Consider the following 25,491-nt stretch of genomic DNA (forward strand, 5'->3'; position numbering starts at 1 on the left):
CTTCGCTTCTTCCAGATTCCCAAATCCTGAGTTGCTTTCTCATCGTACCTTCCTCGCTATGTTTTTCTTGCCTCATCCCACAACTCACAACGAGGAACCCGATCTTGAAATGGGGGGGACTGATGACCGAGGAGCGCTAAGATGAGGATGTCGGTAGTTGTGTTGATCGAGGATGTACGGTCACTCACCTTGTCACCACAGATATCGTGCCAGGCATCGGCGCCGCAGAAAGATGAGTTCATTGGGAGAGACGCAATGACGGGACCTATTATGGTGTGTAGTCATGGTCCATGATTACAGTGTATCTTGGTAGTGATCGTCATCTTTGGATAGAAGGAGCATTAAGTGGTGAGATTATTATCACTGGGGCAGGAAGAATATCAGCAATTCTCGCATTTGCAATGTCAAATTTCCACTTACCTAAGAAAAGACCCGCTTACCCACATACGGGGGACTGTTTTCCTTTCTTTTTACGTTTCCAGGTCTACTTTTTGCGGATTCTATAACGTGTGGTTTGTGGAGTGCGCTTTTGGAACATCATCAGCTACTTGAAGAAGTTCTCCAAGTGCTCTACGCCACCAACATACACTAAATCCCTCTGCGCGTATAGAAGTGCCGATGGCCACCATGGTAAATCGTCGCGCATTTGTCTTGGAATTCTTTTTTTTTTTTTTTTTTTTTTTTTTTTTTTTTTTTTTTTTTTTTGGTTTCGGTGTTTTGCTCAAAAGGTCGGCGCATCAAGAACTTGTGGCTTTTATTGGCGTCGCCCAACGCCTTTGAGAACTCTTTTTTTATACATGGATATCGCCTAATCGCTTGACGACATCTTCGTGGAGCACCATCGAGAGTCGGGCGGCGACCACGTCGTTGGTTTCCTCATCGCCTTCTGATAGACCCAGCTCCTGACCACCAGCAATGCACTTACGAGCAGCATGCTCATATATCTCTCCCATGGTCGCCCCCAGCTCGGCAATGCTATCCTCCGCAAGCAGATTATCACGCACCTTTAGTGCAATCGAGGGCCTTACTCTGGCCTCGTTGATATTGATGTCGAGGACCGTGTCGATGGTTGCCCAGTGAGCTATTTCGACAAGAACAACCCCCAAGCTGTAGATGTCAAAGCTTCTTTTGAACCGTTCGCGGTCTTCTGGATCTGTCGACTGGGCAAGAGGGTGGCGATACAGGTTGTGCTCGGCGTCGTCGGGGATATCCGTCTCCTCGTCAGCACGAGCGGGCCTCGAAAAGTCAAAACCAGAGAGAAATGGTTTGGCATAGTCGACATGACCGCTGCTGGTTCGGAAGAAGATGATATTTTGGCTTCGGAGTCCTTTGTGCAGCCAGTTCACCGCGTGAAGGTAGAAAAGACAGTTGCTGATGGCATGGGCAAGCCTGATCCGGTCCGTAACGCGAGGCTTGCGGCTTGTCGCGAGCAGATCATGAAGCGATACTGGTGGCAGCGACGTATGTAGGTTGTCTTCTTGTGGCCTCTCAAACACCAGACCCAATCGCATGTTGCGGATATCATCGTCATCTTCCGCGCCGTTGATGCCAGCCGCTTTGTCAAAGAAGCCGAGACAGTGGGGGGTTCGGAACTCTTCTGGCTTGGGTGTGTGGTTCAGAAGCGCCGCCAGCTTCCTGACTCTTTCGAAAATGACTTCCTTGGGCGGTGAGAGATCGTCTGGTCGTTGACGATCATAATCCTTCCACTCTATCCAGACCTTCTTCTGGGCACCGCCTGGCAGTTGGAGAGTTGCTTCACATCTTGGCAAGTCCGAGTCTTGGTTGTCGGCATCGAGCTGTATCATGGAGCGGTCGAGGAAGAGGTCTTTTTGTGTGTTTGGCTTGCCTAATTCAAGGAACATGGCCGTCGCTTCATCCCAGGGAGTGGGGGTGGACTTCTTTTCAGGTTCGATGGACTCGTTGAAGGCCTTGAACTTGGCTAGCTGGGAAAGCAGCTGCAGCCCCTGAGCATTGGCTCGCCTTTGCTCTGCCGACATCTGCGAGATGGGGGTCGTAGGAGAGTTGGCTTCGAGTTTGACGTTTAGTGCCATGACGAGCCTTGAGAGATCTGCGATCTTATGATGCAGCTGAAGGACCCCTCTGTTGGTGTCCTGGACGGTATGATGGATCTCGACTTGCATGCGAGCGTCGAGAATATTGGTCATGTTGTCGTTCAAGACGGAAAAGCGCGAGAGTAACAGCTCAAAGGCTACTTTGTCGAAGGATACCCACTTTAGCCTCGTTGTCACCTCTTTGGAAGTGTCACGGAGACTGGCCATGGCTTTCTTGATGAAGTTTCTCCTTCGTTCAGGCAACGGAAAGTTTGCCTCGGCGGCATCGCGTTCAGGGTTCAACAGAACATTGTCGGGGTCAAAAGCAACCTGGAGACACTTGTTCTTCTTTTGGTGTTCTTTGAACTCCTTGAACAGGCACTCGACCTGGACCAGCAGGTCAAGGACAGTTTGCCGATGGAGGATGAAGGTGTTGGACTCGAGGATCCTTTTCTGGTTGTTGCCGTCAAGGTCAACCAAGCCCGATGTTTCACTCCATGCAAAGAGTCTCTGCTGTTCCATCCGTAGCCGCAGGTTGAGGTACTTGCAGTCCTCTGGCATGTTCAAGGCCGTGATGAGCAGCTGGATGCCTTGAACACATCCGGTATACACCTGCAATCCTATTGAGGCGACACTGATGGCCAGCCCTGCGGCTGTGACTGGATCCATCTTGCCAGAGTGAGAACTTGGCTATTCTTGTTCTCTCTTGGTTGGATGGGCTGAAGTATTGTCGGAGCCCAAGAGAGAATAATCTCAATGGGCGGGATGTTGCGAGTATTGATAAAAATGCACCCTGAGATATGTGTTAATGGCCGCTTTTCCACACCTTTTACCCCGGTAAATGGCCAAACTCGAGGGAAGTTGCGATGACCACGAATTGAAAACCATCAAGATGCTAGATCTGAAAAGGAAGCGGTTCGGGATTCACCAACCCCTCAGCCCCAAGGCGAGCCGCAGCACCACCAAGACATGATGTGATGTTACACTAGCGAATGACACCCCCCACTATAGTCAAGCCATCGCCAACTGTCTCCAATCACAAGCATCCATGGGCTTCAACCCACTGTTTCAAGATGCGCGATGGCGAAGCATTACGCTAGGGATATGCCGTATGGCGAAGCACGAAGACAGAGGTTGCAACGACGTGCTAGGACTGGAAAGAATGGTGGAAATCGTTTGGTTCGGACAGCCTGGCTATAAGCCGCATTCCAGTCATCGAGATGGCGATGATGATGATGAAGATGGAAGCGCCGAGTCTTGAGTTAACATAACTAAAGTGTCAGAACTTGGCACAATTTCCTTGTTGATATCGGTCAAGTGGATAAACAGTATCCATGATGCTGCGTGCTTGTCACCTCCGAGATTGTGACTGATGGTTAAAAACCGTGAGTACACACATCTCCTGCAAGAAGCTGAAGACGGAGCGAACTTCCATCATGTTTTGGAAATCCAATTCCATTGCCCGGCCCTAAAAAGGGAAGCTAAACTAAGGCTTGTAGAGAGGCCCGTGCACAGCTGTTCTTTTGACAATTGATTTTGTGAAGAGAATGGAAGTCAAAAGTAGGAAGGCAGGGAAAGAACATCTGTCTATCAACCCGCAGCGGACAAACCGTAACCGTACCTTCCGTGTCAGGTGCAAATGCTAGGTACATATTCGAACGTGCCCTAACAATTAAACGGTGCCGTGCATGTCAGCGATGCGAGATGGTGTAGTGTACTACTTGGGTGCCTTCAGTTCACACCCCCATTCCTGGTGGAAGTATAGAGGCAGTTTGATGAATTCTTCTTCTCTCCATCCATCGATTAACCAACTCCACATACCCCACGACATCGTCAACTCATTACAGCATCATCGCCACAAAGCTTGTCCCACACTATCTGGACCAGATTACCGAAATGACAAACAGGGACCGTTCAATGGGTACAGTACCCCACCGCCTCTTTGTTTCGAGGTATTTCAGCTACAGTTCAGTTCGACAAACTGCATTTTCCTTTCTCGCGTCGATCTGGGACCAAAACCGGTTGACCTCTTACGGTAGCTTGTTTCATCCATCATATCATCTACCCTTTTACAGGAACGGTTTATCACGATGTATCTCGCTGAAAGTTGTGATGAGGATCCTGAGGTCCTCGCGTCCCTTGAACCCGACCCCACCAAGAGGTACCGCCCATCCCACTTTCTACTAAAGGTATCGAGGGAATGTGAGAATGGGATTTGCATTTTCCATCCTTCCCAAGACGTAACCAAGTAGTCTGCTCAAGGATCACCAGCCAAGGTACGTGTACCTAGCAGAACTTTCCGCCATCTAGTGTACTTCCCTTTTTCCTGAGCTTGAGAGAGTCGGGTATCGGAATAGTTACACTAACAGCTGGATTCAGAAGTAGTGGCTGGCATCCCAGGGCTCCCCACCACCACTTCAGGCCGCTGAGCTGTCATGAAAACAGCACCCTACATTGACTTTCTCTGGCGCGTTACCCGACGTTTATAATCCAGCTTTTCATGGAGGGAACATACGCACAACCACTCCGAGTTATACGACATCGTACCTTTACGCTGCTACGGCGTCTCGATGACATCGCCATGCCCCCGCATGAGAATTTCAACCATATGAATGTTCGTAAATCGCAGAAGGTGGTCGCAGTTGGGATATTCCCTCCTCAACCACCCAAGACCTCGGAACGAACCACACGTAGGTTCGGCCCTTCCCGCCACCGTTTGGTCAGAGTCCGGTCACGGTCCGACGGCCGGGTCCGTGGGTTCACAAAGTCTATTACGCGTTTTCCTGTTCCACGGAGTGTGGGAGCACGGAAGCACCGGCGCAGCAGGCGGGTCATCGTCCGACTCCCCTATGTAGTTGTACTGTACACGTGTAGCCCACTGCGGCGCCGCACACCGGTACCCAAAGGCATGGCGGTCCAAAGGCTGGCAGACGCATCCTTCGGCCATTTTGCAACGTGGGCAGTCCCATGGGACCCCTTGAACTGCAACCTCATGTAACGATGCAGGTCATGGCCACCACGAGGCGCCTGATTCTGGAAATCGTGTATTCTTTTCAAATCCTTGTCGCTTGGCCTTCTTCTGTCGCTCATCTTTGCGAAACACTGGGCATCGCCGACGATGAAGCGCTCAACGTGCTTGTCCAGCGTGCCAGGCGTGCCCGTTGCGGGACTGTCCACCCTATCCGTAACACCCTTTCGAGGACCCCCAAGTCATCACCGGCCAAGACCGAGCCCGTTGAGCGTCTTGTAGCAGCCATTGTTTGACCTGCAAGGGCGGGTCTGCTCCGCCAATTGCGTGTGCCCAGTTGTTGTTGTTTCGGTTGGTAGGCTTGAACCCCCATCTTCGTCAACCCTCTGAGCCTACTTTTGGCCTTCTGTCTTCGGCGCGGGGATACCGTTGTCCGAAAAAAGAAAGAAAACAACAAGAAAATAGTCAACGAGGCGTATGCACCGTTGACTGTTCCGCTTTGCACATTGGTACCCAGGACCCGATGCACGCCTCTTTCTCAACGTTGCGAGCCGTTATCAGGCGCCATAGGGAAACTCGCTCAGTCAAACTCCGGACTAGCTCCCACTAGTTGTCGTTGGCCAACAAGCCGTCGAATTCACCGGCCACGGCCTGGCTCCTGGCGAGGCCGTGATTCGAAGGTTGAAGAATATCGGACTTGGCATTTGACGGTATTGACTCGGCTATGGGTTGAAAGGGGGTTGACGCATGCATGCACATGCCGATTGCTTTCTTTTTCCTCACTGAACGTATCTGAACTGGCTTCAACGGTCAATTGTCCAAAGAAACATAAACAGGGCATGAGGCCAGGCCTGTCCGGGTTCTTTGTCTCATTTCTATCTTCAAGCCCCCTGCCCGCAAATCCCAGGGTCCTCCCAGAAAAACAACGCAACCCCTCAGTCTCAACTCCGAGCTGGTACCACAATCCACGGTCCGTATTATCTCGCCGAAAATACGATATCCGTCCTCCGAGACAGTTTTCCAAGCAGCGAGCAAGGTAAGAACCAACTGGAATTCCTAGCAAAAGAATCCTATGTCTGTGTATTCGAACAGATAGTTCCGTGGTAGGTCGTGGCCGGCAGACGAAGTCTGTGGCGGGATTTTCCTGGGGGCGATGAAGACGTTACCCCACAAGATGGAGCTACCCGAACAGACAGAGTTTAGGGTTCCGCCGCGCAGGGACAGGCTGAGACAGGGCAGAGCACGCCAACCAAGGTCAAGACGCGAAGACAAGCCTCTCGGGAGATACCCATAGTCCCATACGCACCCACGTTGTCGGAACCGCCGAGGAATCCTCGTAGGCCTAGCTAAATGCTAACAAGCCGACTTCATCCAGGCGCGACCACTCGAGAAGACATTCTTCAGATCCAGCACATCTTCGCCAAGTTTCTGTGCTCGGGACGTGCTCGAGGAGACCACGCTACGCCATATCAATTATCCAATTTCCCGGGCCAAGTTATATTGCAGCTTTAGTGGGCGCCGGATGGTCCTATCAGGCCAAGACAAGCCGAACCAGCGTCTATAGCCAAGCTAGCAGCTGGTACATCGTACTCGGTTTCGATCCAAATATCACCACCCGACCCGAGCTAAAACACGTCCATCGTTCGATTTCTCCGCTCGTCACATCGGCTTCCATCCCATCGCATCGACTCGTATTTTGACTAGCACGAGACACACCAGCAAGCACGACCCCCCCAACGTCGCCGATTTCACTCTGAAATTTAGCCAGACGGATTGCCGACAATGGAGCCCTTCTCGCCCGAAGCCCCACACTGCAACGGCACCTCCAGTAGCAGCTCGCCCGCAGTGTCCAGCGACAGCCCGGGGACGGCGACCTCGGGCACCGTCCGGAACGGATCGGTGGCTACGACGACATCACAGCCATCAGTACCTCCTCCTTCCGTTCCAGCGGCGTGTCTCCCTTGTGTGAGTTTGTTATTCCAGATCACAACACTGTTTCCCTAAAAAGGAAAAAAAAAAAAAAAAAAATAAAAAAAAATAAAAAAAAAAAAAAAAAAAAAATGGTGGCCCGTGTGCTAACAAAACCTCGGCCATATGTAGCGAACCAAACATCTCAGATGCGATGGAAACCACCCATGTGGCCGTTGCACCACGACCGGCATCGTCGCCGACTGTGCCTATATTGCTTCGCGCCGTGGGTACAAAGGCCCTCGTAGAAACCCCAATAACCCTACTCCCGGCGCCAATCCCAATAAGCGGCATGCGTCCTCATCGCCCCCTTACGCGGGAACTACTCCTGACAGCTGCCCCATGATGTTGGGGCATGCGCCTGTTACCATGGCCACACCCTCCGTCCATGCCTTCAACCCTTCCGTCGTTTTGCCGGATCAGTCGCAGCTCTCCTTCCCGTCAACCCCATCCGTTGCGAGCATCCCCGTCTACAGGAATAACTATATGATGGACGGCACCGCTATGACATTGGCGACACAGGCCGCTCCGCCCATCCAGCCTCCAGCAGCAAGTTTGCCAGAGCGTTGTTTCGAGGCTTTCTACCACTTTTTCCACGCCGGTCATCCGTTCGTCTTGCCCAAGAGGAACTTGGTTGAATTGCTCAAGAGCAACTCAGAGCCAAACCTTCCAGTATTGATGGCCGCCATGAGATATATTGGTTCACTTTACGTTGATGCAGGTCCTGCCAAGGCCAGATTTCTGGATGAAGCCATTCAGCTGTGCTACGCCCCGGGTGTGCGCAAGGACGGATTCTTGATCCAGGCGCTCCTGCTTATCATCATTGGCTTAGACGGCAGTTGCGAGCAAGAAAGAGCTCGGGAACTCCTTGCTATTTGCGAAAGATATGCCATCGAAATTGACCTTAACAAGCGGGAATTTGCTGTGATGCATGGCCGAGGCGATCCGATCATGGAGGAAAGTTGGCGGCGAACCTGGTGGGATCTCTATGTCTGCGATGGCATGATTGCTGGTGTTCACCGGGTGACCAACTTCCTTTTGTTTGATATCATGACTGACGTTGGCCTTCCCTGCGAGGAGGAGGAGTACCACAAAGGGGTATGTGTTTTCCCAACAGCAATGAGATACCGATGTTTGAATGTTGACTAACCTGTGATTGTTTTCAGTGCATCCCTTCACCGATGAGTCTTGAGGACTTTGACGACAAGGAGTTCCAGGACGAAGACCGAGAGTTCTCATCATTTGCGTATCGTGTTGCCGCAGCCAGAAATCTGGGCAGGATGATGCGGATGCCGAACGTCATGTTCCCGGATGCAGCAGAGGTGGACAAGATGGAGGCACATCTGTCCAATTGGAGAATGCATCTTCCGGATAACAAGAGGGACGATCTCGATAAGAATTGCCAGCTTGATGAAATGATGTTCCAAGCGCACTTTATCACCCATGCGTAAGTCATCACTGCACCAATCCCGACAAAGCATGTTCAGGAAATTGTGTACTGATGCCCTTCACAACCCGTAGGTGCACCATTATGCTCCACCAGCCTCTTTCCCAGCTTGACTCTTCGCCAGTCCAAGCCGTCAACTCTTGCGCGCCTCACAGGCCCGTCCACTCAGGCGATCAATACAACGCCCATACTAGGCACACTGTCACGGCAGCCTGCGAGATCAGCAAGATGATCACGCAAGCTGTTCCCGTGACCAGCCATACGCACTTCTTTACGTGCGTCGTAACCCTCTCTTCCATCGTCCACCTGTCCAAGTGGGCCCTCTACATGATTGAAGATGAGGCCGACCTTCGCCAGCAAATCCGGCTGAACATTGGCGCCCTCAACAAGCTCAGCAAGGTCTGGAAGGCGGCCAATACGGCTTGGACCCAGGTCAAGGGCGTGGCGCAGGAGATCTACCGCCAAAAGAAGGTGCAGCAGATCACCCCGGCTTTCTGGGTCGGCTATACCCAGGAACAGATGATGACATCCATTCAGGCGGACGAGAGCATCATAAGCGAGTTCGACCAGGGGCTGATTGCTCAAGTTGGCATTGCTCAAGTTGGCGTCACTCAAGCTCAGTGAGCTGATGGCGTCGATAAGGTGATGCGTCTTGTCTTGGTTTGGGATGAGGGGCTCAAAGAGAAATCGCAAGTGGATGGTATAAGATAATCTTGGTAGTTGCAAAGCGGGTAGAAAGGCAGGAAGAGGGTCTTGTACTTAAATAGTCGACTCTGGGTAGTGGATTTTCAAAACAACGACAAGGCCAACAGGGGCGTGTCTGGGCGCGTGCCTTCAAGAGTGCAGTACCTTGCGAGCAAGTAAGGTAGTTACAGTACGCTTGGGCTCGCTTGGTTGCTTGGACATAGTTTTGGGTTACATAAAATATCCTAGTAAATATCACGATTGGTTATCGGTCTCTCGAACGGGGGGGGGGGGGTTCGGCGTTCGCTTTTCGGTGAGGATACTACCAAGTCCCCGGATAACTAACCGTTCGCCGATAGTTCGCCGATAGTGTTGCCACATGGGCTCCTCGCCGAACTGGGAGGGCCAGAGTCCGGACTCTACCATTGGATATCGGCTTATTATTGCGGGCATGTGTATCCCCGCGTGCTCCGATGTCAGGGGATGCTACGGGGTCAATCCCAAGGTGCTGGACCGATCATAAGGCTGGAACCTGGGAAGTCGGCAACAACGCGGAAGACTTCTCCGGGTTGCATTGTGTTGTCGAGTTGTTGAAGATCAGAGTGTCGTTGGGTAACATCGCGAACAAATTCGCCGGCGACAAATCAAGATTGCGACGCACTTGGCACCCTCAAGTCTGTCTTGGGCTTCCATATCTCTCAGGATGGAGAAGATATACGTTGCACGATCTCTTCGCCGAGAGCTATACGGCGACCGAGTCAGGATGGTCACGGCGACAACGGGCAGCTTGTGCGTTGGTGAAGACGAAGTCACGTCGGGGATCTACCGTCAGCATCGCCACTTGCCAGTCGCTAAAGCCTCGCGATCCTTCGTTCGTTCGGTTACTAGTGTAGCGTGAACTCGCAAGACATAGCCGTCTTCCGGCAGTGTACCGAGCATCTACACTAGAGGGCCGAAGCCCTAGCGAGTCCAACCTCCGAGTCTAAAACTACCTTGATACCTGACAAGCCGGCATCTCTTCGCCGAATCTCAAGTCCGCCCGGGGATAATGCTCGGCGACGTCAACATAACTGAGTCACATTTGATTTCAAGGCGACCGATGACAGGTAACGGAATGATGACCGCCTCCAAGCGACCATGCTAATGAGTGGCATTTTCACTTCACTTCATCATACCCTTCCGTCTGTGCTTTCGTGGAATTACCCTTGTGTACACGGCGCAACAGACTCGACGGGATGATGACAACCCACATGGGGCATATGGTTGTCAGCCGCCCGCCTTCGCCGTTCGGGATCCGGTTGCTGCAATCTGGAAAGGTGGGAGGGTTTGTGATACCCACCTAGGGCCGTCTCGGAATTAAAAGGTTGAAACAGGCATGTCTCGCCGAAGAGACAACATGGTGGTGGTGTGGACGAAGAACTACACTAGTGCCTCGTTCTGTCTTGGGCGATATCGATCTTATGGATGTCGGCGATGCTCGTCATGATGATCGAGGGCCTCATGAACCCAATCTTTCCTCCATCCATATCTTGAACCCCGCCTGTGTACAATACCGAGACCCCGAACCATTCTTTCAAAACGTATGTGGAATAATACTTAATCGGCAACATCCTACCATCAGATCGACGTGACCCCAATCTACCACGCTACACGTCGACCTACCTACGCCTTGCAAGGGCATCATTTCAGCGTAGCGTTGAACCCCGAGTGCAACACCATCTCGCCATTCAGTCGCCGTCAACGTCAGCGGCACAACAGTGATCGGCTAAGTATGCTCAGCCGCCAACGTAATTTTGTACTAAGTTATAAGCGAATCATTACCTCGTAACATTCGGAGACTTCAGAAATGCTGAATGAACATGTCTTACGTACCTACCTTATCATTGAGAGCGTCAAGTCAGATCTAAAGAAACTCTTACTTCGTGGGAGGGGTGCTATGACTGGACGGATGGAAATCATGTTGAGTGGAATACCAAGCCAGATACAGCCAGTTTCTGTCCTTTTTCTTGCGGAGTTTATTTGCTGCTTTTGGAGTATCACGACCTAGCTTGATGGTGAGCATGAAGCTCTGAACCATACCTACGTAACGCTGGCTAAACACTAGGGAATTTTGATTTGGCGCTGATCACAAACCCAGTCTCCAAACCGCCAGTAACCGAGCGCCAGGTAGCATTGTTGACAGCTAGCTTCGTAAGGCTTCAGGCTGCGATTCAGAAAGGAATATAACCTGAGGTGATTGTGCACCTGCTGGACTTGAATTGCTGTTCTGGTGATAGGTACCTCTAGGGAGGGAGCTTGTGGGTTTGTGTTGCTTGGCTCCCGACTCCCAATTCCTAGGGAAAGGTTGACTTTCGCCCTACGTACAACACGGTTTTCGTCATCAACAAGACAAGACAAGCTGACATAAGACAAGAGGGAAGGGGGAAGAAGAAAGAAAGAAAGAAAGAAAGAAGAGTACTTGGTCGATCGGATGACGAGAACACTGATCTAGTGTAGTTTCCGGGGGCAAGAGAAGCACTGTAATCAAACAAACACGGGCAACCCGCCTGAACAATTGTTACAGATCACAGTGTCGGGGATCATCTGGAGTTAACGTATTAACGTATCGGCTCATCACCATCTCTCTTTTTCGATCATCAATCATACAACAGAACTGTGACTGATTGGCCCATCTTGCTTCCTTCATTCAAACTCGACGATGCAAAAAGCAATGCCACAGTATTATAGATACTCCGGGGCTCGGCCTGATGTTGTGTGCCTAGATCGGATTTAGTCCGACTTGCAAGTCTACGGGTCATGCTTTTCCACATTTGCAAATGCCTGGATATCAATCAACACAGTTGGACGCCGATCTTTGGGGTCTTGATTGTACGGTCTACCTGTTCAAGCCTCAATGTTTGTTCAAAAAGGCTTCATGTACCATAAATGCGGACTTGATCATACGATGGCGCTTGCATATCGATGAAAGACTAAAAAGAAAGAGAGAAGGTATCAAAAAGCAAAGAGAATTGGCAAAGCCAAGTCGAGCCAAGAAAACGCCCCCAAATGCCGTCCGCCATCCACTATCACCCTCTTGTACCGCCCCTGCCTATTTTTCGTTGATGAGGGATAGGTGTGTTCAGTACACCCTGGTTCTGTTCGGGCCGGGAAACAACCTCCTCACAATTTATCTTCTTAATCCTTTGTTTTTATCCTTTTTTTTTTTTTTTTTCTTTTCTCACGATGAACAGACGAAGCTGAATAACTAACGTCTGAACATCGATGTTGCCCTCGCCGTCATCATATGCAAAGAACCACACAAACAAGACAGACAGCGTTGCTTGCGCCTTCCACTTACTTGCACGATGCAAAATGCAATCTTGACACCTACAAAACGTTGATCCTCATCCGGGAGCTAGAGCTAGCTGCATGCAAGTGCTTTCTTTTTCGAGATCAGCCAAGACACGATCAGCCAAACAAGAAAGGGCATAGCTGAGCCATCTTGTTTCGATACATGTAGCAAACTACTTTCCTTTCCCTGCAACAAGAGAGCGAAGGAAGGCAGGCAGGCAGGCAGTCCATTCTCGAGTGAGAATTTGGTGGCGCTCGGTGCTTGAAGGAACTGAAGCAAACATCACCACCGGTGATATGAGGCTTTACAGAACCCCCCAAGCGGTGGAACGATTTTTATCGTGAGGAGGAGTACGAAAGAGACATGGGATGCCAGCTAGTCACTAAAGAAACATGAATCGCTTCAGCCATACCCGAGACAGGGCATACTCGAAAAAAGAGACACGGTACGGTATATACATACAGAGAGCCGAGAAGAGGAGAAAAGAAAAAGTATCGGGCTTTGTCTCACGTGTTGTCAAACCGGACGGAGTAAGGGAACAAGGAACAAGAGGACGGGATCTACTAGGTACATATGTATGTCAGTACTAAGAAAGAACGTTTATGCGCTGACGACAGTGTGCGGGAATAAGCTACTGAATGGGAGTCACTTTCCATTCCCTCGCTTTATCTCTTCGCCGCCAAAACAGTCGGTAGTAGCACGGTACTGCAGTGTAGAAAACGGCTAGGGCACGCGGGGGGGGGGGGGGGGTGTCTGAGGGAGCTGATATGTATCTTGTAAGCGCGCTGCGACCAATAGGGAAGGGAGGGCTTGTATGGGTAACTCTTTTCCTTTTCGGAAGATGGACAGACAATGCTCCCCCCATCACAATTCCATGTCCCCTGAGTTATGGGCGGTATCACACTCCGTGTACCGGGGACCGTATAGGTGGTATGGATGCCATTGTTTCGGGTCGCACTGGTCGGCGAGCTTTGTGGCAGAAATAAGCTGCATCGGGCTTCTTGGTATGGCTTGTTTGTCTTCGTAGCCTTGTCTTCTCTGGAATGGGGTCTGAGATGTGGACGCTGGACGATCCATATAAGGGTCGGATTCGAACCTTCAAAGAGATGGAAGGTGTTTTTGTGGAAAAGTCCGGTTGTCAGGTATCTGTTGCGCTTTGTTGTTCTGTTCGGGATATCGTGGATTCAGAGTCTTGAGTTGCTTCATCACTTCACTAATATCAATCATACCGTTCAACAACTACAAAAACAATGGGTATCTCCAGCTCGTCCTCCGAGCACAGCACCAGCGTCGAGCGGAAGGATCCCGTCGTCGAAGGCATTGATATCGAACGACACGCCGTTGCCGAATCCCATCTCGTCAACACCACGGTGAAGAACATCAGCTGGAAGGGCGTCACGGTAACAGTCAAGGACAGAGAGACGAAGGAACCAAAGAACATTGTCGACAATGTGGATGGTATCGTAGAAGCCGGTATGTCTTCCCATTTCCCTCTCTACCCACCTCACTCAATACCTCATCCACTAACACCTCTTTGTTTTTTTTTCCCCCTTCACCAGGCGAGATCCTAGCCTGCATGGGCCCTTCAGGATCCGGCAAGACCACTCTACTCAACTTCCTCGCGTCCCGCCCCCTCCCTTCCGCCTCCGGCGGTGGCACCACTACCTCCGGGTCCGTCCTCATCAATGGCCAACCTACTTCCACCTCTACCTTCCGTGAGATCACCCGCTTCGTCGAGCAGGAAGATACTTTGATCGGGTCGCTCACGGTGAGGGAGACTCTCGACTTCTCGTTTCGACTTGCCAGCTCGTCCAAGGTTCTCCCCAAGAGGGAGAGAATTGCCAGGATTGAAGGATTACTTGATGCTTTTGGGCTGAGAGGGCAGAAGGATGCGCTGATCGGCACGCCGATTCGCAAGGGAATCAGTGGTGGACAGAAGAGGAGGGTGAGCGTGGCAAGTCAGTTGATCACCAGCCCGAGAATTCTGTTTCTGGATGAGCCGACGAGTGGGTTGGATAGTAAGGCCGGGTGGGAGGTGGTCAAGTATTTAAAGGAGGTTGCGAGGAGGAATAATGTGAGGCTCCTTCCTTGTGCTGATGTTTGCTGGGAACTCGTGGCTGACAGGAACAAAAACAGTTGATCGTCATTGCTTCGATTCACCAGCCCTCCACAGCAACGTTCAATCTCTTTGATAAACTCATGCTCCTTTCCGCTGGCAAGATGCACTACTTCGGCCCTGTCACGGGCGTTACGGAGCACTATGAGGCCTTGGGGCACGAGGTGCCGCTTCATGTCAATCCGGCCGAGTTCCTGCTTGACTTGGTCAACATCGACTTTGCTTCGGAGCGCGAGGAGGCAGTAAAGGCTTTGGATGACATGCAGACTGCTTGGCAAGGATCTGAGAGATCGAGACAGTTAACTGCCGCGGTAGCGGAGGCGGAAGCCAGAGGTGGTGATCAAGTTGATATTTCTACCGCCGGACTTGGGGGAAAGCCGGGTTTAATCGGTAGTACGGCAACACTACTCCATCGGAGTTTCGTCAAGAGTTATCGAGACGTGGTGGCGTATGGCATCAGGGCAGCAATGTACTTTGGTCTCGCCATCATGGTCGGTACTGTCTGGGTGAGACTGGATGCTGCTCAAGAGTCTATCATTCCTTTCATCAACGCTCTGTTCTTGTAAGTCTTACTTTCTCTTACCATTTCTTCTCGACCTCCGTGCTAATCATGGTTTTATGACCATCAGCGGCTCCGCCTTCATGTCCTTCATGGCCGTCGCCTACTGTCCCGCCTGGCTCGAAGATTACTTCCAATACGTCAAAGAACGTCGCAACGGGCTCTACGGCCCCACGGCTCTGATCATCTCCAACTTCCTGATTGGCATCCCCTACCTCTTTGGTTTTTCGTTGCTGTTCTCCGTCATCTCCTACTGGCTTGTTAACTTCCAGCCCACAGCGACTGCCTTCTTCATCTGGGTATTCTGGCTCTTCTGCGACCTTTTGGCGGCAGAAAGTCTGGTGGTGTTTATGTCCTCGCTCTTCCCCTCCTTTGTTATTTCCCTTGCCTTGGTCGCCTTCGCCAACGGCCTGTGGATGAGCGTCGATGGGTTCATGGTGCAGCCGACGATCTTGAACGTGTTTTACAAATACGTGTTTCATTACTGGGACTATCAGAAGTATGTGTTTGAGAACATGATGATCAACGAGTTCAAGGATCGGGTGTATACGTGTGGAAAATTGCCCGAGGGAATGACGGGTGTTAATGGGAGCAATTGCCAATGCATGTACCAGACTGATTTGGCGGATCAGTGTCTGATTAGGGGGCAAGGCGTGTTGGATCAGTATGGGTATAAGCCAGGCAAACAGGGGAGGGATATTGGGATTATGTTTTGTATTATTGTTGGGTGGAGGTTGGCTGCCTGGGTGGTGCTGAAGTTGAAGAAGTGAATTGTTGGGGTTTGTAGGTGGCTGAGAAACGCGGGTTGTTTTTTTGGCAAGTTGTGTTTTATTAGCGGCAGCCTGTTTTGTTTTGTTTTGTTTTGTTTTGTTTTGTTTTGTTTTGTTTTGTTGTGTTTTGATGTTTGAGAAGGGGAAGACATATGCGCACCCTGCGATGTACTCTCCGTAGAGGTACTCTACCAGTTTTACCGTAATCTTTCATAATTATTGACTACCACAACCATATCATCGTCCAAAACTACCGTGCCCCAAAGTCGATTGCGCATATGCCACATATTCGGAAGAGGTTTTGTATTTCGTGATTTTCGTTCCTGCGTCATTATCAAATAGTCCAATCCCATACCCGAAATCCCAGAGCCTCGGTATTACCCCGTTTCCGTATCCCCCGTCAACCCCCCCTCAGTCCCATCATGCAAAACCGCATCCTCCCTAACGGCCATATACCACCCCGGCGTCCACCCAGGATGTCCCAATCGACTCTTTAACCAACAAGTTTGTTTCCCATTATAATTCCCCCACCCAGCCCCGATACAATTGTCCACCTCGGCGCACCGATCAATGCACGTCTCGATCGAGTCGGACTCCCGGTGCGTGATCTCCTCGGCTCCGGCTAGCGAGTTGTAGTCTCGGTCGCAAAGCAATAGATAGCCCTTCCCGTGGCTGGACGATGTGGTCACAGTATCGTTGGAAGGCGCATACAGGGTCAGGTTATTATTGGGGCAGATGATGGATGTCGAAGGGGTGATGGTGGCGTAGGCGGTGGGTGGGGGGAGGTTGGCCGTGTGTGTCCAGGAGGGGTGGGCGGTGGTTGTTGTTGTTGTGGTTGGCGTCGGGCTGAGAGAAATGCAGCTAGTTAGTGATGAACCGAAAAACGATTTTGGGGTGGGGAGATGTAAGATACATAGGAGACGAACGGGACAGGCCCGGCCAAGGACAGCGAAGACGACTCCACCACCGCCCCGTCTCCGACCCGGAGGGCCCAAGGCAGGAAAGGTAGAGTAAGTCATGCCCCGAGCCCTACCCCGGCCGTTCATGTTTTACCATAACGGTCATGTTTCCTCAACCTGTATCAACCTCCAAAGGCAAGTGAAAAAAAAAAAAAAAAAAAAAAAAAAAAAAAAAAAAAAAAAAAAAAAAAAAAGAGAGAGAGAACAAACTCACCTATTCTCATCCTTCTTACCACCCCCGTTCCCAGCACCAACACCCACCCCCACCCCCACCGCGACTCCAACCACAATCAGGAAAATCCCAATCGCCAACAACCACCAAGCCACCTGTCTCTTAGTCCCCAGGCCACAACAGTACCGCTTATTTTTGCCGTTGCCATCCCCGTCGCCATCACCAGCTTCCTTGTCGTTTATCCCGGCTGCGGTTGATGCCGCAACCGTATTTATCCCGGGTACCGAGCCAATGTTCCCATATTGTGAATCTCCGTACGGTTTAGCAAGGATGTATGCCTGGTATGGAGAGGCGCTCGAGATGGTGGATGTTGGCTCATAGGAGGATAGCTTATCGTCTTGGACTTGGTGAGGGCTGACTTCGAGGGTGGAGTGCGGAGCGGGTTCTAGGCCTGGTTGGCCTTCTGGGTGATGTAGCTGTTGCAATGATGAAGGATGATCATGAGGAGAGGGAGCTCGTTCAATGCCTTGGTAAGGAGCATGTTCCCAGGGTGCTAGCTCGGGGGCGTTCGCGGCCGCCCGGCTGGATCTGTCTTCCATTGTTCTGAGGAGGTAGGGTTAAGGTTGTTCTTGTTGTTGTTGTTGTTGTTGCTGTTGCTGTTGCTGTTCGTGACACAGACTCGGAGTGAGCGTCAGTCAGCCACGCAGATAATCTTGCTGTTGTCGCCAAGCCAGGAACTGGATGCTATCGGCTTTGCTTCATCCTTCACATATGAAAGCCTGTTTGAGATTGTTTGGAGACAGAAAGATGGATGCATGGGAAAGGGGAAGAAAAAGATCCTCAGGGCTGAAGGGACTGAATGCAAATGACAGGCAGAAAGCCCGAGGATCCACCGTGACTACAACCATGTGCTACTGTATGCAGTAGGTTGTACACGGTAGACATCAAGATAACGTCTGGCTGAGTGGGCGCTTGAGCTACTGCACCCATCCCCAACATTGTGGACAAGACATGTTGGTGGTAACTGACGAGAGCCTATCAAAACAAGCTTTTTTGGCGATCCTGCTATTCGATCCTTCCTGCAGGGCTCTCACCAAGATCCAGTTCGAGGTCAGCTTACCCTTACACGACAACAAGGAGATCTTACGCCCGGCTACGTGTCTCTCTGATTGGTGATCTTTACGATAATTGCCATAGTGCTGACATACGACTCACCTCTGGATAATAGGAACAGAATTGCCCAACTTGACGATGGGGTTTCTTTCTTTGACCGTGTGTACATGTTGTTGCGTTGTAGGTTTTGCATAAGAACACCAAATTCTACATGTAGTCACCTGGACAGCCAAAAGAATTACCACTACAGCCCACTATACACGAACGATCCTACAACACATAACAATAAGACAAGCTTCGCACTTCATCGTTGCCTCAAATTTTGTTTGTGTACCTGACCAGTTAGGGTGTTAGTGGACCACTAAAGGTGAAACAAGCGCTGAAAGGTCACCTACCAATAGCAAGAGTGCTTTGCCGCGCCTACGCTGCCTAGGTCGTCTGGGGGAGGTTGCCCGATCCAGCGAGCGCATCAAAAACTTTAATTTGAAATGACAGAACTCCCTTGATTGTGCTCTGGCGAAGACGATGAGTTAGAGATGATGACTTGGCGAAAAGGGGTTCCGAATCATGATCTCGCCAATTCACTCTTTGTGCTCCTCCAAAGTGCGGCTGACCAGACTTGTGTACCCCATCAACCATGTTGTGCACCACAAGACAGACGGGTGCTGCTCGGTGGCACACGAGGTAGGTACACCATTGTGCGGAGAGGTGGAAAATATTTATCATGATCATTCCTTGGGCCTTCGGTATACGGTTTGTACTGCGGCACGATGTTTTCTTGGGTATTTTCTTCATCTAAAACAGATGTTGAATGTGGTCGATATACGGGACTTGATCCGTTTCTAAACAGTTAATCGCCTTGGTCAGATATTGGCGACTTCCTCACTAGGTTGACAATAACTCACGTCAACTCGAACAGGCCTCTTGTTTTTCTAGTGGCTTCATCCATCTTGAATCTAGTGATGCATGTCGCTATGACTTCCAAATTGAGCCAAGGAGCGCCCCCCATAACCTTCACGGTTTTGGCTGATTGGTAGTAGAAGTAATATCTAATTTCCGATGAGCATGAGAGACCACTTGCCAATGGCAAAGTACGCTAAGACTTTCAACATCCATACTCGGCAGGCAATCACAGGTTGTTTTGCCGGCATCGTGAATTAAAATGAGAATGTTTGAATCAGACGTGCATCAGAAAAAAAGGAAAGCTGGGCGATTGAAAAGGGTCAAAAATGAAAAATATATCAAAAACATACAACACCAGGGATTCGCTGGTCGTCACCGACCCAACTACTAGTCTGGCCCTCACTGGCTTATCTATGGGAGAGCGGACGGGATCCCGAGCTTTCCAGTGGGTATGGTCGTATGTGCTTTAACTGTCAAAAGCAGGAAAATATGAAGCCACGTTGAGGGTTGAAAACTTGTCACCAGAAATCAATGAACAGGAATACCTCAGTTGGAAGGCATTCACCAAAACTCAATGCAAAGACATACGCACAGCCAATGAAGCAACGCAAAACATACAACCCCGGTACCAACATGACACCTTGTATATTCGGCCAGGAAGGTCCTTTTTTGCGCACAACACAAAGCTCCTCGGCATCTCGGGATAGTGTCGCTGTTCTCTCTCCCATTGCGTGCCGTTCTCAATGGCCTTTATTGGCAGAGGCGGATACATCCCCAGCTTACTCCTCGTCTCCTCGCCGTCTACCCCAAATTGTTCCGCGGAGAGGGAAGAGGAGAAAGCAGGAAGAATTATTTAGGCTAAAAGCACACGAGCTTTGGCCCCATTTTCACTTTGTCCTACGTCATCCAGGTAGCTCGGTAGTTGTGAGTGAGGATCTCCAGAACTTTAACTGACTGGCATTTCCTGGATTGGCCCTCTCCGCAGAACGGCCCACAGTAACTACCTACACCGGGTGACCGGCTGCGGTTGTGGTCGTCGGTTGGTGAACCTCATGTTATTTCCCCGGATTTCAACCACACTAGTTGTCCGGCAGTCTGAACCTGGAACCAGGATGACGGTAACGATGATGTAGATCGTATCCGGGAAGATGGTGATCCGGGTCGCTTGGGCGGTTGTATTTAAGAAACCTTATTCCCATTAGCATAAACACGATGTTAAGTTTGTTCCACTTACCTACCTTCTTTTCTCCTCTGATCTGTGTTGTACGCGCCTTCATAAGCCAGCGAAGTGGCAGGTCAAGATGGTGACCACTTCTACCCTTCGGGGAGCCATTCTCTCAACCCTCCTCTCCTCGGTCCCTCTCACCGCAGCAGCTAGCAGCAGCCCGCCATCTCCCAACACCCTTGACTCCGATCTCACTGTCATTGTCAACAATGACCTCCAAGGTATACTCACCCTTCCTTTTGGGCCCAGACTCGACGCTGACAAAGTGCAGGCCCCTCCAGCCCGTCTGCCAACGCCTCCGTCCTCCTCCTTTCCAACTCACTTGCCTTCTCACAAGCTTCACAGTCCTGCTCCTTCCTAGGCGAATCGCTCTACTCTCCCGAGCTCATTTCCACATCAAGCATCAAGTCCAACCTCGATTACCTCATCTACCGCTCCAGAAGATCATCATCGCTTGGAACAACAACCCTCTGGATCGCCCCTTCGCCCAAGAACCCGTCCGTGCCGAGGGTGATTGACCTTTCCCCTTCTGGCCGAATTTCCGTCTCCGAAGTGAGGAGTGGCAAAGGGCAGGCAGCGGAGTACCCGGTGCTGTGCACGCAGACTGCGCCGTTTTCCAGCAACCAAGCTCAAGACAAGAGCGAGAAGTGGCAGGTTGGTGTAGAAGGGGTGAACGGCAATGAGAAGGTCATTGGATTCAGGGATAGACTTTCTTTCCGGTTTCTGGGGTTGCGGTACGCCCGTAAACCGGAAAGGTTCACCTACTCTACCCTGTACCGTGGAGATGGCGGAAAGGGGAAGCAGAAGGAGGTGAGTGGGTTGGAGTACGGCAGCCAATGCGTCCAAGGCGGTGGAGGAGCTGGACAAAGTGAGGACTGTCTGTTTCTGAATGTTTGGACTCCTTATCTTCCCGCAGCTGGCCATGGTGGGAAGAAAGGAAAGGGCAAGGACGGTGATGAAAAGAAAAGGAAGGATTTGAGACCGGTAGCCGTTTGGATCCATGGCGGTGCCTTCACTAGTGGGACTTCCTCTGATTCAACCTTTGACGGCGGTAATATGGCTTCGCGAGGAGATGTGGTGGTTGTTGCTATCAACTACCGCCTCTCCACCCTGGGCTTCCTTGCGCTCGCAGATGGGAAAACCAACGGCAATTATGGCCTCGGTGATCAGGTCACCGCTCTGCAGTGGGTGCGCGAAAACATCGCCAAGTTCGGTGGTGACCCCGATCATGTAACTATCTTCGGGCAATCTGCTGGCGCTGGCTCCGTTCGCGCGCTGCTGGCCAGCCCCAAGACCAAGGGCTTGTTTAAGGGTGCGATTCCGTTGAGCAACCTTGGTGGTATCAACTACGGTACCACCTACAGCCGGTACTACACCATCGCCGAGGAGACAGCCGTAGTCGGTAACGCCATCCTCGCTGCCACAAACTGCACCGACGTAGCCTGTCTGCGCCAGGTCCCTGCGGAGAAGCTTACCTCAGGCACCGTAGCCCGCTACCTCGTCGTCGACGGCACCTACCTCGTCTCCCCCGAGCTCGACCTCTCGCGCACCGCCGGCCCCAGCGGCATCGACCTAATGATGGGCATAACCCACGATGACGGCGCCCCCTTCATCAGCTACCCGTCCACCACCAACCAAACCGCCTACCTGCTCTCCCAAGGCTTCTCTCCCTCCCTTGCCTCGCCATCCCTCTTCCCCATCCCGCCAAACCCCAACGGCACCCTTGCCCTCTTCAACTCCTCGTCCCGCCTCGCGACCGACAGCATGTTCCGCTGCATCGACCAAGCCACCGTGCAAGCCGGGTTGGCCAACAACCGCTTCTCGCGTGTTTTTTACTATGAGTTCGACCGGACCTACCAGACAGGCGGCTGGCCCAACCTGGACGTGTGCGAGCCTCCCAAGACAGCATCGCACCCGTTCGGGGATCCGAGCAAGCCGTATCTGCGATGCCACTCGGGCGAGCTGTACTATGTCTTTGGCAACTTGGCCAGACAGGGTTTACCCGTGCGGGACGAGAAGGATTTGCCGTTTGAACAGTTCGTGCTAGATAGCTTTGCGAGCTTCATCCGGACGGGCGATCCGAATCCTGAGAAGGGGTTCTTGAGAGCGAGGGGCTTTGAGAATACGTGGAGGGAAGTGCAGAGGGGCGAGTGGGTGGCTAGTAGCAGGAGAGCGGGAGTCAAGTTGAAGGTGTTGGATTGGCCTAGCAGGCTGGAGAATGGGTGGAGGGAGGTGCAGCAGTGTGAGTGGATTGGGTTGGGAGCGGATTATTACTTGTGAGACAAGATGGTGAGGATGGTGGTGAGAGGTGCGGATGTAAATAGGCCAGGTGGATGCCGAGTGTAAGTAGACCACTCACCCATGGGATTGAATACAGACATGAAGCATTTCAAGAGCCTGTCAATCTGACTGAGCGGTCCTTTCAAAAGGCATGTGTTCAAGACCAAGATCATAAGGCTGAAGATGCTGTCAGTGAACCGTAATGGCCTCTACACTATCGCGCTGCGGCATCCCATCATCGCTATCTTCTTATCGCAGCTTCCTGGGTACATTGGATACAGTCAGTATTCAATTCGCCCACCCCACCAAGAATTTCACCCCGCCAGCTGCTCACCACCTGTCCCCACCACGAACACACCAAATCCCCAAGCCCTAGCCCCACTAGTGCCAAACATTTCCACCCGTATAAAACCGCACACTGCCCCCCCTCCATTCCGTTTCCTTTTCTCTTTTTTTTCTTCAGTGGCAAGGATGCTCTCTCTACACCGCCATGTGTTGGAGAGTGGCCTTGTTACTAACTACATTAATACTGGTGGCTCCGCATAGCGGCTTGCTGAGGGTTACTCTTGTACCATACTCCCGATGGGTCTTCCTCCGTTCCCGGCCTCCTAAAGTAATGCTTCTCCATCTCTTCCCTTTACACTAGTCGCGGACGTCGAACATTCTAGGTCCGTGATCGTGGGGTGGTTTCGACATTTCTTTATTTTCTGAGAATCTGTTTTTCGCTGTGTTCGCTGCCTGAGGGGGGCGACGTGGGGAAGAAGTGAGGCTCTGCTTGTCATGGATAGATGAGCTTTGGGAACGGATAGATTGCGTTGCGCTCCCTGTCAGTTCGATGTGTGTTGGTGTGCGTTGTGTGCATGATCGCGCTTGCGGTTATTATCAGTTGTGTGTTTGTCCAAACGTGTCTCCGTAAGTAGGACTGCACGTTGGTTTTCGAAAGACGCGAACTGCAAATATCACAATGTCGATTCGAGATTTGAGTTGAAGGCCGTCCATCTGTCTCGTTCTCACCCAACCTCAAGGTCGTGAAAGCACATTGTCGCTGTTCGCGACATTCCCGAGCCTCCTTGTTTGACACTAGACTGTCAGATGCCGACATATTGGTACATTGCAAGGTGTTGAATATGCCACTGCCATTACACACAACCACCTAGTCAAACCGGCACCAATGAAGGCGCCTCTCCAAGAAAAGTTAAGGGTCTATGTATGCAAAGGCCATCTATCTATCTATATATTAACTCACCACTTCAGATCTTCGACATAGTCCACCACCCCTCCACCACGGCTTTGACCAAGCGGTTCGCAATAGCCGTCTGCGGCGGCAACCTCAACGCACCCTCTACATATCCCGCCGGCGCCGCCTCTCCCAGAGCACTCACCCCATTGAGCAACGCCTCCTTGACCTCCTCAAAGGGGAACCACTTGGCATCCTCCAGCTCCGCATCGTGCCCCAAGAAGATCTTCTCTCCATCGCCCGGCAGCGCCTGGCCAATAGCTCCAATCATCAAGCTAGCCGGGAACGGCCACGGCTGCGAGCTATGCAGCACCACCCGTCCAACCTTGACACCGCTTTCCTCATGGACCTCGCGGCGGACCGCCTCCTCGATCGACTCACCCGGCTCTTGGAACCCGGCGAGGGTGCTGTACCAATACTGAGGCCAGCGCCGGTTGCGCCCCAGCAAAACCTTGGTGCCGTCAGCGTTGATGATGGCCATGATCACGGTCGGGTCGGTTCGCGGGAAGGACAGGTTCGAAACGGTGCCTCGGGTGGCGCAGGGAGCGCGGTCCTTGCCCTTGTCCGTCGGGGGACACACGCGCTTGGTGCCGGCGTGGACGGAGATGGTGCGCTGGCCGCATTGGGCGCAGAAAGGGTTGCGGGCGTTCCAGTCAACCACGGCGCGAGCTTGGCCGTACATGGCAGCTGTTTCCTCTCATCAGTATTCACGCCCCCATTGAAAAAGAAGTCCTATTAGGACTTATGACCGTAGGATCAAACTCACCATGTCCAGCCTCCAACGCCATCCCCCTAGCACTAGCGCCCAAAAACGCATGTCCCTTCTCCTCCTCCATCTTCTTGATCAACTCCTCCGCCTTTGCCTTTCCCTCCTCGCCATCGCCTTCACGCGGCGTAACGTCAACGGCAAAATACGGCGCCCCCCTGAACTCCTTCCACACAAACACATCCTCTCCCCCCTCCTGCCCCTGCCCCTGCGGCTGCTGCTGCTTCTTCTCATCCACAAGATCCACGCCCAAAAACACCACCATCCTCTCACCTTTCCCTGCCGCCTTCTCACTATCATACCCACCCACAACTTCCTCCTCACTCCTAAACACCTCCTCCCCGCTACCCAACAACGCCCTCACATCTTCCGGTCCCGCGAACGCCAACCTGCCGTCATTCTGCTTACTCTCCACCATCGGCCCCAAGTTGTTCATCAACAAGAACCGGGCCGAGGCATGAGAAAACGCGGCCCTCAAAAAGAGGTGGTCGGAGCGCAACCACGAGAGTCGGTTCAAGGGGGAGCCCGAGAAGTAGTTGGCGGTCTCGGGCCCGAATTTGCGCGTGAGGGCCGAGGCGCCAGACTCCTGGGAGAGGTAGGAGAGCGTGGGGAGGGCTGGTGGAGGCATATTGGGTAGTTCTTGTTGTTGTTGTTGTAGTTGGTGAGTGGGTAGTGCTGGTTTAGTAGAAGGGGGATTGGTGTTTGAGATTGTTTTTGTTGTTGTTGTGGTGGTGATGGTTGCGTTGGGTTGGGAGTGCAATGCCCGATGATTATTTGACAGAATGGCGGAGGTATACCGAGGTAAGCGGTGCAGGTGGTTAGGCAATTTTCCGACCCTGCAGAAGCAAGATGAGATGAACATGAACAGGCGGTGATTTTACAACGGAGAGGTTTGGGCAGTTGTTTTCTATGTGTTTATCTTTTTTTTTTTTTTTTTTTTTT

General features: G+C 51.8%; 7 protein-coding genes and 1 non-coding gene across 9 annotated transcripts; 4 read left to right on the plus strand and 4 right to left on the minus strand.

The window, feature by feature from the left end:
- Window positions 1-9: 9 nt before the first annotated feature.
- Window positions 10-2,939, minus strand: NCU00287 (hypothetical protein). The gene has a single exon (XM_952665.2). The coding sequence runs from the start codon at window positions 2,718-2,720 to the stop codon at window positions 792-794; it is 1,929 nt and encodes a 642-aa protein (XP_957758.1). The 5' UTR covers window positions 2,721-2,939; the 3' UTR covers window positions 10-791.
- Window positions 2,940-3,805: 866 nt separating this feature from the next.
- NCU00288 (hypothetical protein) lies at window positions 3,806-5,327 on the plus strand. The gene is made up of 3 exons (XM_952666.2): window positions 3,806-4,327; window positions 4,431-4,800; window positions 4,926-5,327. Exons 2-3 carry the CDS (start codon window positions 4,552-4,554, stop codon window positions 5,313-5,315), a joined length of 639 nt encoding a protein of 212 aa, XP_957759.2. The 5' UTR covers window positions 3,806-4,327; window positions 4,431-4,551; the 3' UTR covers window positions 5,316-5,327.
- A 522-nt stretch (window positions 5,328-5,849) lies between these two features.
- Window positions 5,850-9,399, plus strand: tah-1 (tall aerial hyphae-1). Of its 2 annotated transcripts, XM_011395505.1 has the most exons (4): window positions 5,850-6,984; window positions 7,120-8,085; window positions 8,154-8,434; window positions 8,509-9,399. In XM_011395505.1, the coding sequence occupies exons 1-4, from the start codon at window positions 6,802-6,804 to the stop codon at window positions 9,056-9,058; spliced, it is 1,980 nt and encodes a 659-aa protein (XP_011393807.1). In that variant the 5' UTR covers window positions 5,850-6,801; the 3' UTR covers window positions 9,059-9,399. The 2 variants fall into 2 exon arrangements, with proteins under 2 accessions (XP_011393807.1, XP_011393808.1); XM_011395506.1 differs by having other exon boundaries at window positions 8,154-9,399.
- Window positions 9,400-13,499: 4,100 nt separating this feature from the next.
- Window positions 13,500-15,933, plus strand: NCU00290 (ABC transporter). Its single transcript, XM_952668.3, has 4 exons — window positions 13,500-13,922; window positions 14,009-14,523; window positions 14,586-15,127; window positions 15,195-15,933. The coding sequence occupies exons 1-4, from the start codon at window positions 13,700-13,702 to the stop codon at window positions 15,892-15,894; spliced, it is 1,980 nt and encodes a 659-aa protein (XP_957761.3). The 5' UTR covers window positions 13,500-13,699; the 3' UTR covers window positions 15,895-15,933.
- Window positions 15,934-16,094: 161 nt separating this feature from the next.
- NCU00291 (hypothetical protein) lies at window positions 16,095-17,865 on the minus strand. Its single transcript, XM_952669.2, has 2 exons — window positions 17,068-17,865; window positions 16,095-16,740 (listed from the first exon to the last, which is right to left on the minus strand). The coding sequence occupies exons 1-2, from the start codon at window positions 17,622-17,624 to the stop codon at window positions 16,272-16,274; spliced, it is 1,026 nt and encodes a 341-aa protein (XP_957762.1). The 5' UTR covers window positions 17,625-17,865; the 3' UTR covers window positions 16,095-16,271.
- A 1,519-nt stretch (window positions 17,866-19,384) lies between these two features.
- NCU15649 lies at window positions 19,385-19,500 on the minus strand. Its single transcript, XR_897858.1, has one exon. It is a non-coding gene; the product is annotated as a 5S ribosomal RNA (ribosomal RNA).
- Window positions 19,501-20,342: 842 nt separating this feature from the next.
- NCU00292 (cholinesterase) lies at window positions 20,343-22,673 on the plus strand (the record flags this gene model as incomplete). Its single annotated transcript, XM_952670.2, has 2 exons — window positions 20,343-20,487; window positions 20,538-22,673. The coding sequence occupies 2 exons, from the start codon at window positions 20,343-20,345 to the stop codon at window positions 22,544-22,546; spliced, it is 2,154 nt and encodes a 717-aa protein (XP_957763.1). The 3' UTR covers window positions 22,547-22,673.
- A 993-nt stretch (window positions 22,674-23,666) lies between these two features.
- NCU00293 (NADH pyrophosphatase) lies at window positions 23,667-25,490 on the minus strand. Its single transcript, XM_952671.2, has 2 exons — window positions 24,550-25,490; window positions 23,667-24,470 (listed from the first exon to the last, which is right to left on the minus strand). The coding sequence occupies exons 1-2, from the start codon at window positions 25,409-25,411 to the stop codon at window positions 23,797-23,799; spliced, it is 1,536 nt and encodes a 511-aa protein (XP_957764.2). The 5' UTR covers window positions 25,412-25,490; the 3' UTR covers window positions 23,667-23,796.
- Window position 25,491: the final 1 nt, after the last annotated feature.

Source organism: Neurospora crassa, linkage group III (assembly GCF_000182925.2).
Source record: "Neurospora crassa OR74A linkage group III, whole genome shotgun sequence".
NCBI classification, from domain to species: domain Eukaryota; kingdom Fungi; phylum Ascomycota; class Sordariomycetes; order Sordariales; family Sordariaceae; genus Neurospora; species Neurospora crassa.